The 14,534-nt window shown below is 42.9% G+C and overlaps 1 protein-coding gene across 1 annotated transcript in view; it reads left to right on the top strand.

The window, feature by feature from the left end:
• Positions 1–1,658: 1,658 nt before the first annotated feature.
• Positions 1,659–14,534, top strand: part of LOC146766983 (uncharacterized) — a 41,586-nt gene continuing 28,710 nt past the window's right edge. Inside the window, exons 1-4 of the mRNA XM_085585612.1 lie at positions 1,659–1,874; positions 2,768–2,872; positions 5,456–5,596; positions 9,174–9,367. Coding sequence (XP_085441738.1) covers positions 1,847–1,874; positions 2,768–2,872; positions 5,456–5,596; positions 9,174–9,298 — 399 coding nt within the window. The 5' untranslated portion in view covers positions 1,659–1,846 and the 3' untranslated portion in view covers positions 9,299–9,367. The remainder of the gene's footprint in view (positions 1,875–2,767; positions 2,873–5,455; positions 5,597–9,173; positions 9,368–14,534) is intronic.

Raw genomic sequence — 14,534 nt, 5'->3', positions numbered from 1 at the left:
TGCAATGATACTGCATAGAAAATATTACCTGAAAATTGAGTAAGAACATGCACCCTGGGAGCCGTAGTCCCAAACATAACTATACATAATCGTTTATCCGAAGGTTGGCTTCAAACACATATTCGAAGAATTAGACGAGAAGTAGAAAATCCCCTAATAAAAAGACAGAATGCATTTCATTCCTTTGCTAAATAGTTTCTCCCTTGGCTAGAGATAAGCGAATTAGAAAAAGCTATAATAAATATTTCAGCAGTAGTAAAAGACATTGAAAATAAAACAATAGATGCAATTCAAGCACAGCAGATTGAAATAAATAGCCTTGCACAAGTAGTACAGCAAAATAGAATAGCTTTAGATTTATTATTAGCTTCACGAGGGGGGGTTTGTACCATTGTAAATACAAGTTGTTGTGTATACGTAAATCAGAATAATCGAATTACTACAGATTTAAGTGAAATCTGAAAACAGACTAAGATACTCCATGAGGTAACCAAGGATGACACCTCGTGGAGATTTGAAGAATTGTGGAAAGTCCTAACATCCTGGTTACCTAATTTAAATTAGTTAAAACAACTTTTTATTTCCGTAATACTTGTAATATTGTTAATTATCATAGTCTAGATTTTAATTAAGTGTGTCTTACTTTGTAACAAAGAAGCAACTAATGTTGGAAAATATAGATATGGAAGCGTAATATGATTGCAAAAGAATTTGCAATGGTTATAGAAAAGGGGGGACTTGATACAGGGACCTGACCTGTTCAGAACTACTTAAGGGTTAAATGACTAGAAAAGAATTAAGTGAAGAAAACGTTATGTGCTATGTATATGCACCAGTATCCTGTTATTCTAGACATTAGCAAACAGATGTAGAAACTTTGTCCTTGGCTATATACTTTACTCTGATAAGCTTCCTTTACTCTGATAAGCTTCCTGATTATATGTAAAGAATGCATACTCAGCAGATGGACTGTGGTCAGTTGAATAGGCCATATATCATGAAAGGAGGAAAAGATGGGGCCCAGAGCACAGAAAAACTACCACGCATGCTCGAAATAAAAGTTCAACTAGCGGACAGAGTGATGAAGACTATGGACGACCACCAGAGGACCCCTGACGACCACCGAAGACCACCCAAAAATGCAACTACGCTTGCGCATCCTTATCTCGGAATAATCATGAATATGTAAATAATTTTCAAGACTTGTAATAAATATGTATGTTTTAGTAAGATAAATCACAGCTTTCTCAGCTGCACGATGCACATGTTAGGAGGAGAGATCCCCCATGTGCCCAGCGCTGCAATAAAGAATATCTGCTGCCCGGATTGCTTCCGTCTTTGATTCAGTGCCACCCCCGGGGGTCGCACGGAGAAGCTGCTCCCGTGGTACGGCCGAGGGTCAGGGGGAAAACCTGAACAGTCCTGATGGAAACCGATGGAAAAACAAGTTTGGCTCGGTTTTGGACTTGACATGTTCCCCCTGACCCCCACCTGGTCCAGGTGTTTTGCCTTAGGGAACAGGAGACAGAAGGGGGAATAGAGAAAAAGATAATTCATTACCCCAGAAGGGACGAGCTTATTTCTATTTATTTCCTGATGCACCTGGAATGATTTGGGTCTCAGGAGGCACCTGGGAGCCTCCTTTTGTGTCTTGGGCGGGGCCGTGGCTCTAAAAGGGGTAAAGGCTGGAGGAAGGGGGGTCCGGGGGGGAGAGGGAGCAGGGGCTGGGATCGGCGGTGCCCTGGGCATTTGCATCTGGGAGCGGCCGCCGGTTTCCCGATGGGAGCCCTGGAAACGGAGCTCGGAGTCCGTGAGAGATGCGAACGCTGCAGCTGGAGTGCTGAGAATGGAGGCTCTGCCGAGAATGTCGTCTGGTGAGTCTCCCGATGTCCCGTAGCTAATGCTGTGCTGGCACCGAGTCGCCTCATTGCGATTTAAACTCTCTTGAAAGACGCTGAAATTACAAACTGGACTACAAAATGCACGTGGGAAGCTTCATGCTCCTAAGGAAATGCTTTAGGGATGTGCAGCTTCTGAACTGCAGCAATAATCCCCACTCCCACAGAAACCTGCTGGGCCGTGGTTCTAAGGCAAGGGTGCCAGAAAAGTGCCACCCTAACAGGGATTTCCCTTGGAGCCCTCTGGGAAAGCAGGGAGCAGGATCAGTGCTGCAGCTGTGTCTTTTTCCTGCTCTCCGCAGCTGTTCCAAGGATGCCCTGGAGTGCTCTGGCTCATGGCAGGATAGAGCTTCCCCTGTGCCTGGGTGCGCAGCTGGGTCAGTCACTGGGCTCCCGTGGAACGCCTGAGGTTGGAAAAGCCCTTTGTGGTGCTGAAATGGCCCCAGGACAAATCTTCCCAAGCTGGAAGCAAAGCCAGTGGCAGGGAGGGAAATCCAAGAGGGTGGTGGGAAGGGCTTTCTCCCAGGTCTGGACACCCTCAAGGCAGGGGTGATTTTTAAGTGTTAAATGCTGCAGCAGCTCCCTCCCTGCATGAGAGCTGCCTCAGCTTGGGCGAGTGTGAGGATGTCCAGCTCTTCCTTAGGGCTTGGGGCATGACAGGGTGCAGAGCTCATGTTAAATCTTGTTTAAACACTTTTAATTCCAAAATGCATTCAAACAGAGACTTTGAGGAAATAACACACGAAAGTCTGTTGCAAGCATAGGTACAAGCTGCCTTTATTAAAGATCCACACTGATGGATGTTTTGTCAAACCACTCTGAGGACAGAATGTGTCCAAAAAGCTTCACTAACCCCTTGTTCTTCTTAGCTAGGGCAGCGTCTGACCCCAGGCCTCGGGGGCTGCATGGAGATTCCTCCCTGGAGCAGGGTCACCCCGTGAGGATGAGCCACAGAGGTTCAGTTCTTGGACCAGGTGAGGAGCTCTTTTTACTAGTAAGTGCTTTTGCTGGTTTTAATGTCACAGCTCCAGTGTTCCTTCAGTCATTGTGCCCTGCAACAGCACTTGCAGCTCTGTGCTGGGCTGGGAGCAGTTCTGCTGTGGGAAATGGACTTGCAGGAAATTGTCAGAGTTTGACAGGAGGTTTACATAGTATGTATCTGAATGGAAAATTTGAGATAAGAAATACTGACTTAGAAATGGCATGGAATGGGACAGACATTTTTGGGAGAGAAATGGAACTAGAAACAAGTGTTAAAGGATGAGTTTGTAAATAAGACTAGATGCTTTAGAGAAATAGAACTATGAAAGATGCATTGTAATAAGATTAATGAGGGGTAATTTTAGATGATTGGTTTCAAGGCATTGACAGCATAGTGTAGCAAAAGCTAAAAGGCCAAGAAACGCTTATAATGTAGTTAGGAAATAGTTGGCTTCTGATTGTGATGGCGTCAATTATAACATCTGTATTGTCTCACCCTTCATGTGAGACTGAAAATGGAATAAAAGTTTTTAAAAACACTTCTTAGTTGCCTTATTTCTGTGTCAGAAAAGGGCATAATCTGATAAATTGGTGCGTTGTGTGAGGAAGATTTATCTCTCTCAATGTCCTATTCTATAGCATTTCTAAGTCAGCATTTCTTATCTCAAATTCTGCATACAGATGCACACTATGTGAGCCTTCTGTCAAGCTTTGAGAATTCTCTACAAATCCATTTCCCACATTCCGGGGCAGGGCTTTCAGTCCCATCAGTGTCCATTGATGGAAATATGACACAAGCTTGATTTAAGTCTCTCTGGTCTGGCACCCTCAGTCCCACGGGACAGAGCTGTGTGAAGGTTCAGTCCCGTCTGTACCAGTCCTGCCAGTGTTTCCAGCAGCAGCTGCTGGAGGCACCAAGGGCTGCCCTTGGAGCCTGGCTCTCCCCTGGGGTTTTACAGAGCATTACAAATTCTGCCCTTCAGGATCCAATGTTTATTTTGAACACTGATCCTACAGCTGGATAGTTCAGCTAACAGGGATTAGAGTCAGCTCTTGGGCCCAAAACAGGTTTTGTCCCACAAAGATCCACTGAACTTCCTGAAATAGCACACAGATGATGCACTGGACTTTGGGGCTAATAACGTTGCCAGGTAATTACTGTAAGGTTGAACTGAAGTGATCTTATGGTTGAGAGCTGCATCTCCCCTGCTGCTGGCAGAGGAGGCAGAGCTGGGACAGGGCAGCTCCTCCATTCCTTGGCTCCACCAAATGCCGTTTTTCTTCCCGGGGCTGCTGCGGCCATGGGTTCCCTAAGTTACAGATAAGAGTTGTGCTGACCTTGGAATCCTGGAGGAAAGCTGGGCTGGAATGTGGCAGGAGAGGATACTTTATGTGGAATGTGTTCCCGAGGGTGTGACAAGTGCCTGGGCTTTTCCGTGGGAAGTTTTATGGAGGATATTGTTATAAGGTAAATGGTCCTTCATTTGCAAAGTTCTACTTTTGTGTCAGAAAGCCTTGGGAATGCCCAGGGACACAGCGTGGGATGTTTGACCTCTGAAATGGGTCCTGTTTGGTATAAAATACCCATTTTTAGTGGTTTGTGGTTTTTGTGACCTTGGAGGAGTGTGGGGCTGACTAGTCAGGTTGGTGTCTGAGAAGGGGAGGGTGTCTGGGTTCCAGCAGAACTCCCAGGGCTGTTGATTTGGGGTGTGACACAGAACACAGTGATGTTCCTGCTATGCAGATGTGACAGGGAGTGGAACAGCAAGTGGCAAAGTTAGGTTTTGCTCTCTAAATCCCAGAACAGCTGAGTTTAAGTTCCATCAGCCAGAGGAGGGAATGAGCCCTGGTGCCAGCCCTCCTGGGGGCACTGGACAGGTCTCACCATTCCTCTGCCATCATTTGCATGGTGTGATTCTCCCTTGAGCAGAGAGGGCAGAAAATGAGGCAGGAGGGGAAGCTCATTTTGTTTCTGCAAACTCCAGGCTTGGGGCAGCTGCAGAGCACTTTAGGTTCAAATAATCCTGCCCAAATACATCAGCTTGAACCTCTCTTGGGCACTTTTGGATCCCTCTGTGCCACTTCTCCTCTGATCTTTTACCTGCAAGGTGTTGGCTCAGAAACATCTGCCTACTGGATGGATTTTTACACGTACAAATTTATTTTCTTAGAAAAGCCATTGGGGTAATGAAAATCTGTGGAGAAGAGGTGGTTGGTGCACTAGGTGATGTTAGGTCTTGGACTTTTCTTCTTCTTTTCTTTAACCTGCTCTTAAGAGGACCCCTGAACTGGAAAACTGAAAGTTTAAGGGTGGGGAGGAAGTTGCTTTTCATTTTTTAAGTGTTGCTGTGGGTTTTGGTATGCCAAGTGACCCTACTAAAACAGAATTGGAATAACTGAACTTCAGGACTCTGCACTTAATTCTTTTAATGTGTTTGTGTGGGTGCAGGAAATGCCAAACGCCAGAGCAATTCTGTGTCTGTAACATTAAGTGTAACATCTTTAAAACCAAGTGCTCAGTGTGGGCTTTTCACGTGGATGCAGACGGTCTCAAAGCCTTTCCTGTGCCCCAAAAGCCAGAAGGAGCCTGCCAGAAGCAGCCTTCACTGCCTGTCTGGGAGTTCAGTTTCCTGCTGGAGTCTTCCCTCCATCTTCTCTCGGGTTTTTGTGCCAAAGGGGATCTGACCCCAGAGCCACACAGGGCTTCTGTTGCCTTGGTAAGTGTCAATGAAATTTGCCAAGTCTGTCAGGAAAGCAGAAACATCCTGGGGTTTGTTTGGCCAGAGGTGGAACATGAAGATGTCCGTACCAGTGGTGGGTGTGGGTGCTGGCAGTTTTGGGTTGTGTGGTCCCTCAGCAGTCAGGGCACAGCTGAAGCAAGGAGGGAAGCTGCAGGTGAGGGCAATATTGGCATTTCTTGGTCCAGAACTGGGAGTGCTGGAAGAACAGCTTTCCTCCTTCTTTCTCTCCACCACTGAGCAGAACATTAATATGGTGCTGCACTAAGCTCTCTCTTTGTGGGTTGTTGCTTGGTTGGGTTTTTTTTCCTGGCTTTTTAATGTATTTCTAAGTGGTGCAGAGGATCAAGTTGCTAGGTTGCATGACTTCTGACTGACATATCACAGAAATGGGCATACATGTGTGCACGTGCTTCCTGGCAAATTCAGGCGTGACATGGAAATCCTAAGTGAGGATGTCCAGCCTCGGCTACATGTGACACAGGCTTCTGAAAATGGAAATGGCCTTGGCAGAGTAGCAGCTGTGAAGCGAAGCAGAATTAAAATGCATGTGAGCAGAAGAACCAAGTGAAATGGTACTTCTGGGTCCTGTGTGCTCCTCTGGCCTCTGCCTGCTGTGAACACTTTGTGTTGCAGCTCAGTGTAGTCCTATTCAGTGTTTGTTTGGTTTGATTTTTGTGTGTAACAAAAACACTGGTCAGTTACTCTAAACATCTTCCCTCCTTTACTGGACACATCCTGGAGTGGGACCAGACTCCCCCTCACCCTGGAGGAATTCACTGCTGCTCTGGAGAGGGGGTGAAGCCAAAGCTTAGGAGCAAAGGCAAACCACCAAACCAGGGGCATTCTATATATATCCAAATAAGGGACTCTGTCTTCCTGCTTTTCCTGTAGTTCTCCTTCCTGTTTTCACCTGGGCTGGAAGAATGGGCATGGCCTGTATTTATCATATGAAAGTGGTGGTACTAAATCTGTTCAGAAGTTCTGATTACAGACACTCATTTTCTGCCAGAAAACATTTTCATTTCATTCATTTCACCCAGGATGGCTATCTGTCATCTCAGACAGTGTTCCCTGGGAGGAAGGGCAGCCTTTGCCTCAGCTGCGCAGCTCAGGTGGATGTGACAGAACTGGTGTGGCCTGACAAGGCATGAGCAACTGTCTGTGCACTGGAGTGCCTTGAAAACTTTCTCTGTGAGGTTTTGGACACGTTTCTCTTTGGGATTTCTTGTGAAAAGCTCCACAGTGATGCAGAAAATAGGACGTTCCACTTGCTTTCAGGTTTCAGTCTTGGAGGTTTCAGAAGACAAAGAAGACTCTCCTTACTATATGCTGTTGTTCATATAGTTAATCAGTTTCTGTTAAAAAAATTATTTAACTTTTTTTTTTTTCTTAATTTGGTGCCTCTTACAGTTATTTTAGAGCTGTATAGTCTATATACCTTCTGCTGTGATGCATCTCTGGCATTGCAATCAAATAATTTCTTAGTCTTTTGTCAAACAAGATTGGACTGTTGGAATAATTGTTTAATGGATGGTTTCTTGAACCTCTAAATAATTGTTTAGTTCTTGGTGGTTTGGTTTGGTTTGTTTGGGCTTTTTAAATTAATCTACTACCCCACATTTTGACCACCATGATCACGAGAGTTCTAGCTATGCTCTGGTGCTGAATACATCATCTGTAAATAACGACTAGCAGGACTGAGAGTTTAATAATGACTTCTCTTTGAACTTGAGCACAGACCTGCCTGCGAATGGGCTTGATGCCTGATTAGGTCTCTGAAAGGAAAACAGTGCTGCTGTCAGGGTGGGCTGGTCAGGGAGTAGGGCTGAGTCCATTTCAGAATATGTAGGAGAAAGGTGCGTGTCCTTGATGCATAGCACTGGTTTGATTTCAGGAAACCTGGAGAGGTGCAGTGCTATTAGTGGGGTGAAGGGCTGGCAGCTGGATAAGAACTGGCCTTGGTGAGTACAGTTTGGGGGGAGCCCACATTCAAACCTCTAGGTTTGGGGAAACCACTTCTGAGGGCAGTGAGCCTCCTTAATGCGAGACTGCTTGTGGGCCTTGCCGATATTGTCTTCTATTGCATCCTGGTAGTATATTGGTTGCTGCTTTTCCACTCTGACCTGGTTGCTTTTCCGGCCACTCTGAGCTTCAAATTGCTTTAATGCAAGAGTTTTTGAAGGCAGTGATACAGATTGGCATGCGGCTTTGAGTAGGAAAGGATGTAGCTGTTGGCTGCTAACCCGGGATATGGGCAGGAGACCTGTTACACCTCTCCTTCTCAGTAACATCAGTTCTTTGAGTTCATGGTCTCTGTTTTGATCAGTTATCTCAACTGTCTGTCCAGTGCCTTCCTAAGGAGCAGAATAGGGTGGAGGGCTGATTGTGTAGATGAGGTGGGATTCAGTTGTCTGAAAACCCCAAGTTAACTGTGTGACCTTTCCTGGATAGAACTCTTGGTATGACAGGTACTAGTTGATTTTAATATTTAAATAAAATATGCAATAAAAATGTGTTGCTCCTCAGCTGAGACTTGAATAAATTAATACGTGGAAAAACTTCTAGGAGCAACTGAAAAGAAATTTTAAATCAACTTGCTGTTCTAGTTTTTTAAATATCAACTTAATAGAAACATTAAAAAGTATGATGGTGTTAAATCTTTTTATAAATCTTCTTATTTATTGTCTTTTTAATTGGATTTAGGAACCTTAAAGGGTGGTAGTTTTTGTGCTTAAATATTGATATCTGATAATTTGGAAATAGTGTAGTAAAATTGCATACAGAAAAGTATCATTTTTCCTGAAAACTTAAAGTGTTTAAGAGACATGATTTTAAAATGGCCTTAATTTCTGAGATTTGAGAGTGGTTTAATTTTTTTCTAAAATGAAAATATTTTAGTTACCTGTAGAAATCTTCATTTTTCTGAAGTGTTAGAGGGATAGTGACAGTTACTCCCTGATAGGGTTTTAATTCTTGAAAATCCTGGGAGGGGGATGCTCAGTCATAATGTTGTTACTCAGCTACGTTGAAGTTGTTTTTAGATTGCCACTTAACTGTTTTCAGTCAAATCAGGTTAGTTAAATCTTTTGGTCAAGAAGTTTATCTGATTATGCATGTACTTACTGTTTAGTACAGTAGTGTTAAAGTCTTAATTAGGTGTATAATTTGCAAATAAATCTCTGTTCAATATTAGCATAATAAACTAATATTAAGCTTCTGTTTAGACTAATATATCATCACTTGCAAGTGCAGAACTGTTGGCAGAGTATGAATTAAGCCCATACCTATCTCACCAAAATAGTTTCCTTGGAAGAAATGGGATAATTTGTGTAGATACAGGCAGCTGAATGATGCAGCTAAAAGAGATTAAGTGAAGCTGTAGCTGCCCTTGTTTGCTACTTCTATTTGCTTGTTGAAAACACTTACTACTTAGCTTTGAGGATTTTTTTTTTGGTTGTTTAAATGCTACTTTCAGGTAAAATTTTAATAGTCAGATCCTGTATTTGTCTCTTGTTTTCTCCCTCTTAAACGTCTCTTGTAAATCTGTTTGCAGCTGGGTCTGGGGCATCTTACAGCAGCCAGCACAGCCACCTGGGTTCCAAGTTAAGGACACTGCAGTCTCCAGAACACCATATAGATCTATTTACAAAGACAGAGTTTATCAGAAGCCCCCTATGAGGAGTCTCAGCCAGAGTCAGGGGGACCCTCTGCAACCAGCACACACAGGCACATATCGCACTAGTACAGGTGGGTGGATGTAACCTGCACTATTGTCTTTCTATGAGATATGTAACTTACTTTCTGCTACTAACTCTTCTTCTCTTCCTTATGTGCTTAACCAAATGTATTCTGTGCATGCCAGTCAAATAAAGTACTTTTTGCAGATGGCAGCTATCAATAGGGCCCCAGATACATGCATAGAAGGGAGAAATATTTAATGTTGTGCTACATGTACAGTAGATTAAGCTAATTTGGGGAGGGAACTTACTCATAGAGAGAAAATACTTCTATTAATCAAGTGTATTGTCTTGGAGAAAGATCTGTTGTCTTTGAAGAAATTGCTAGGATTTTTTTTGCTTAGGTACTTTTTGTGTTGCAAGTGGACTGCAAAGTTCCTGCTACATAAAGCTAAGTGATTGTTCACTTGCTTTCAGAGTAAATCATAAGTAAATTTTCTTCCTCTGTTCCACAGAGGTATGCTTTGGTGTAGGTACACAGACATAAAATTGAATGATAACATAGGAAAAAGCTGGTAGCATAATAATGATTGTCCCTGAAATGCATTGGTGTACAAGTCCTACTTGCAGAATGAAGAGTCCTACTTGGAGAAATGAAATACAGCTGTATGTTAGAGCCCACAAATAGATCAAAAATCAACAGGGATATTTATGGTATTTAATGCACAAAATAATTAGAGTATATAAATGCTACAGCCAAAATAGCCTAAAGCAGATGTAGATGTACTTGCCTTAGGAATTACAAGTATTTCTGGTGTTTCATCTTTGCTGTGTTGATCAAAGAGGGAAGATTATGTCCATTTTCAGATCATGCCTATTTTCATTAAGGAAAAGTTAAGTGCACTTTTCAGAGCAAAATACTTTGCTTTCTTTTAAAACTATTTTTTTTTTAAACTTCTTTAAAAAATCTATTTCCCCAAGGGAAAATCTGGCAGTTTTTGCGTGTCCTACCATGTTATGCAAGTTTGGGAGTTCGGAGTACAAGAGGAGGTCTTAAGGAAATTTACCCAGAGAATTATCTAGCAAAATACCTGTAACAGCTTTATGCTTTTTTGAAGAGCACCATTGCACCATTGCCCTCCTGTTAAAGAAACGATCACAGTCTCATGTTTTGTATAGAGTCACACATGGATATGAGGAAAAATTACTATTCTTTGCATGAAAGGGAGAAAAATCTCTGCTTAATCAGTGAGTGAAACTACTGTTTCTATTGAACTTTAAACCTTCTGTTCCACCTGTGGCTGCATCATATTGCCTATATGATGCTCTCTTTCCCAGACATGCCCTGAATAGGGTTTCTCGTTTTGCTTGCAGAATATCCCTTTGGTTCTCTGTGCTGAAGTAGCAGACTATCTTATGACTGTACTGTTCAAAGCACCTCAGTAAGGAAGGAAACCTAATCAACACAGATAACAATTAACGTGAATTAAACTGGGTCAAGGGATGTTAGTTGGTTACACATGGAGATGGGTTTTCAAAAGGAAAGAGGGAAAAAAAAAAACCAAACCCACAGTCATATGGGTAGTAGAAACATGCCTTGTGAAGGTGAGTTTTATTTTCCCACTTGGGATGTGGATTTGAACGTTGGTGCAGGCTCACTCTGAAGAAAGACCCTGTCAGTCCAGCTTTGTGTTGAGTTGATCCTCCCATGCCTTCCACCCTGCACCCCTATCATCAGGGTCAGGGGAAATGAAAGTAGATGGATGTGTGCTAGTTCAATCACTCTGTTGCTCTGTTGTTAGCTATCAGCCACAGATGCTGTCAGCCTTTCACACAGCCAGGCTGAAGAGCTGTCAGTGCTCAGAGGGAATTTTGAGCTGGATTGGATCAGCTCTCAGACTCTTGCCTCTAGCACAGATACCAATAGGAACATATCCTTTCTGATGGAGACCATACAGTTTTTTTCAAATTAGCAGAAAAGAGGGAAAGGACTTCACCTTTGCACATAAATCTTCTTTTTCCTTATTGGGTTTTCTTAAGTGTTGATTGGTTGTGGTTTTTTACTAGATTTCTATTCGGTGTAAGATAGGAGGGATGTAGATTACTGTGTACTCCATGAAGATAACGTGCCTAGGATTCACGGCCTGTATATTCTATGTGCATGAGTCATGGCAGAGTGAGGGGCTTTAAGACTTGAGTGCACTCCTTTGTACACCATAGTTCACACCCTTTATGTACGACAAAAATAGCTTTAATCCTGAAGATGATGCATGCATTTCAACATCTGACAAAAAGAAAAGGGAATGCAAACTTAAAGATGTTGTCCAAAACCTGAATTTTTTTGTCTGCAGTTAACACTGCCCATTGGAAATAAAACTTAAGTTAGTTCTACTTGCAAACCATTTAAAAATTTATAGTGGGTTGTTTGGTTTTTGTTTTGTTTGCCCTTTTTTTTGGTGTTTTTGTTTTGTTTTGTTTTTTTTTTTTTTTAGTTTTGTTGTACTTTGTGGGGTTTGAGGGGATTTTGATGAGGTTTTTGTTTGGTTTTAAAGAACATTATTCCCAAATTTGAAAATTTCACTTGCTTTGAAAAAGTAACCAAGAATGGTTACTTACTATAGGCATCACCCTTTCTCTTTTATGAGCCCTTAAATACATATTACATTCAAGTATGTTTACACAACTGAGGCTAAAGCCCTCGCAAGAGTTTTTCATCTTCTAGGTAAATGAATCTTCCCTAAGCAAAATTCAATAACTTTAAATTTCTCAATGGGGTGAACTAAATTAAGTTTGCTCTATATACTCAGTGTTTTTTGGGTGATGTTTTTGTTCTTATCTTTAGTATTTTCTTTGTATTTCACTTGAGAATGAAAGGCATGGTGATAGTTATGCACTACATACTGCTGAAGGTAAAAAACGTGTCTGAACATTTCCCCTGGTAGCTTTAGATAAGATGAATTCTTCATAGAATGACAGAATGGTTTGTGTAGGAAGGGACCTTAAAGATCATCACATTCCTTCTTCCCTGTCACTGGCAGCAAACCTTTCACTAGACCGGGTTGCTCACAGCCCCATCCAACCTGGTCTTGAGCATTCCCATGGATGGGGAGTGCACAGCTTCTCTGGGCAACCTGTTCTACTGCCTCACCACCTTCACAGTAAAGAAATTCTTTCTGATGTCTTATCTAAACCTGTCCTTCTTTAGTGTAAGTCTATTTCCTATCACTTAGTGCTCTTGTGAAAAGTCATTCTCCAGCTCTTGTAGGTCCTCTTCAGGTACTGTAAGGCTGCTCTAAGGTCTCCCTGGAGCCTTCTCCAGGCTGAAGAGCCGCAACTCTCAGCCTGGCCTCGCAGGAGAGGTGCTCCAGCCCTCTGGTCATTTTGGTAGCCTCCTCTGGACTTGCTCCAACAGTTCCCTGTCCTTCCTGTGCAGAGGACCCCAAAGCTGGATGCAGCACTGCAAGTGGGGTCTCACCAGAGCAGAGGGACAGAATCCCCTCCCTGGCCCTCCTGGACAAGCTGCTTTGGATGCAGCCCAGGACATGGTTGGGTTTCTGGACTGCACAAATTGCCAGGTCATGTTGAGCTTTTCAACCACAAACACTCCCAAGTCTGTCTCCCCACATCTAGTCTTGTTCCATTCTCCAGCCAACCTGTACCTGTGATGTAAATTATAACTGGGTGTGTTACCATCATGCTATCTAAGCTGAAAATATTGTTTCAAATTTGACAGCAGTAGCTGTAAAAGCTCTTTTGGTTGTTAAGCTTTTACTTAACAATCCCTTTTGCTCTTCAAAGGGTAATGCCTTCTCTCGTATAAAAAGTACCAGCCCAAACTTTTGCACTAAAAGCACTAAGTGTGAAATTTTCCTTTTGAAATGGGAAGCCTCAAAGGATGTGCTTGGAGGGAGTACTCAGACACAATACAAAAAGCAGATTAATTTATTTACTGAATAGCAATTTATAGCTTGTATTTGTAACCCAACTAAATAACACTAATAATTTTTGTTCAGGCAGGTTTGTTACTGATTTTTCTCATAAACTTAAAGGTTTTGAATTATTCATATAGTAGAGATAAGCTTATTTGATGGGATGTTTACATGAACACTGATGGAATTTGAAGAGGGCTATTAATTAAGAGGGAGGAAGGGTTGCCTTTCAGCCAGAGTGGCACATGGAATCAATGATTGTTTGCTTATTTGCAGAATTAGAATTTTGAACTAGAGGTCTAGTCTACAGTTATTGACATTTAATCCACGTCAAACATGAAACCAGGCAAAACAGGCAAACTCACACTATTTTTCAAGCCTGGATTTCTGTAGCTGCCTTGAGGACAAAGCATCCTCACTGTTCTGGTTGTGGGCTGCCAGTGCTGAGCTGCAGCTCAGGAGCACAGTTTTGGCAGCTCTGGGGTCTGTGTGAACAATTGTCATCACCGTCCGGAGGCTGGCATCACTGTCTGGAAGCTCATGCTTCTGTTGTGGTCCCTCAGAGAAAAAGATGAGCCCTCTTCTGTAAAAAGGATGTAATTTCCAGATAAAGTTTGTAAAAGTCTTGAAAGAGTACTGTCCACAGTGGTCTGGGCAGCAGGGATCAGAAATGGGAGAGCTGTGCTTGTTCTGAACTCTCTGCAAAGAGCAAGCAGATGAAGAAATTGTTGCTGTGTAAGAGCTGCTGGTGAACTGTGAGAATTTAGATCTTAAAACCTGCAGAGTACTTGTGCTTTAAGAGCACTCACTGGTTTCAGGGGCTGCGGGCAAATACTTTTGACCCCAACCTTACAAAAGTGACAAGGATGCACTAGAGGAGTGAACCTGTCCTCCTCAGCTCTGTGAAGGGTACATGCATCTTGCTGGTGTCAGGGGAACCTTCTTGGCAGCCTGGATAAAAGCTTAGGAATGGTCTCAGAATGCACAGCCTGAGAATCATCTCTGTCTCAGTCTCCAGAAAGTCACCATGGGGAAGGTGTTATGGTGCATTTCAGTCGTAGTTGAATGGACTTCAAAGTCCATCAGCTTCGTGTGGTTACACAACCACTTGGTGCTCGTTGGAATGCTGGGTGCATGGAGTGAGCTGCCTCCTTGATGAAGACTGGGCTTGCAAGGTACTGCAAAGACCATTCTGAGAGCATTAGGAGAATGGGGAATCTGTGATTGATCTGCTGAAGTTAAAGAGAGCCCTGAAAGGAAGGATTTATTGAAAGGAGGTTGGATAGTAGAAGGCTAAGCAGTAAAAGT

This window comes from Lonchura striata, chromosome 7, assembly GCF_050655825.1.
Source record: "Lonchura striata isolate lonStrDom1 chromosome 7, ASM5065582v1, whole genome shotgun sequence".
Classification (NCBI taxonomy): domain Eukaryota; kingdom Metazoa; phylum Chordata; class Aves; order Passeriformes; family Estrildidae; genus Lonchura; species Lonchura striata.
Note: the sequence above shows the minus strand (reverse complement) of the source record. Positions and strands in the feature narration are given on the sequence as shown.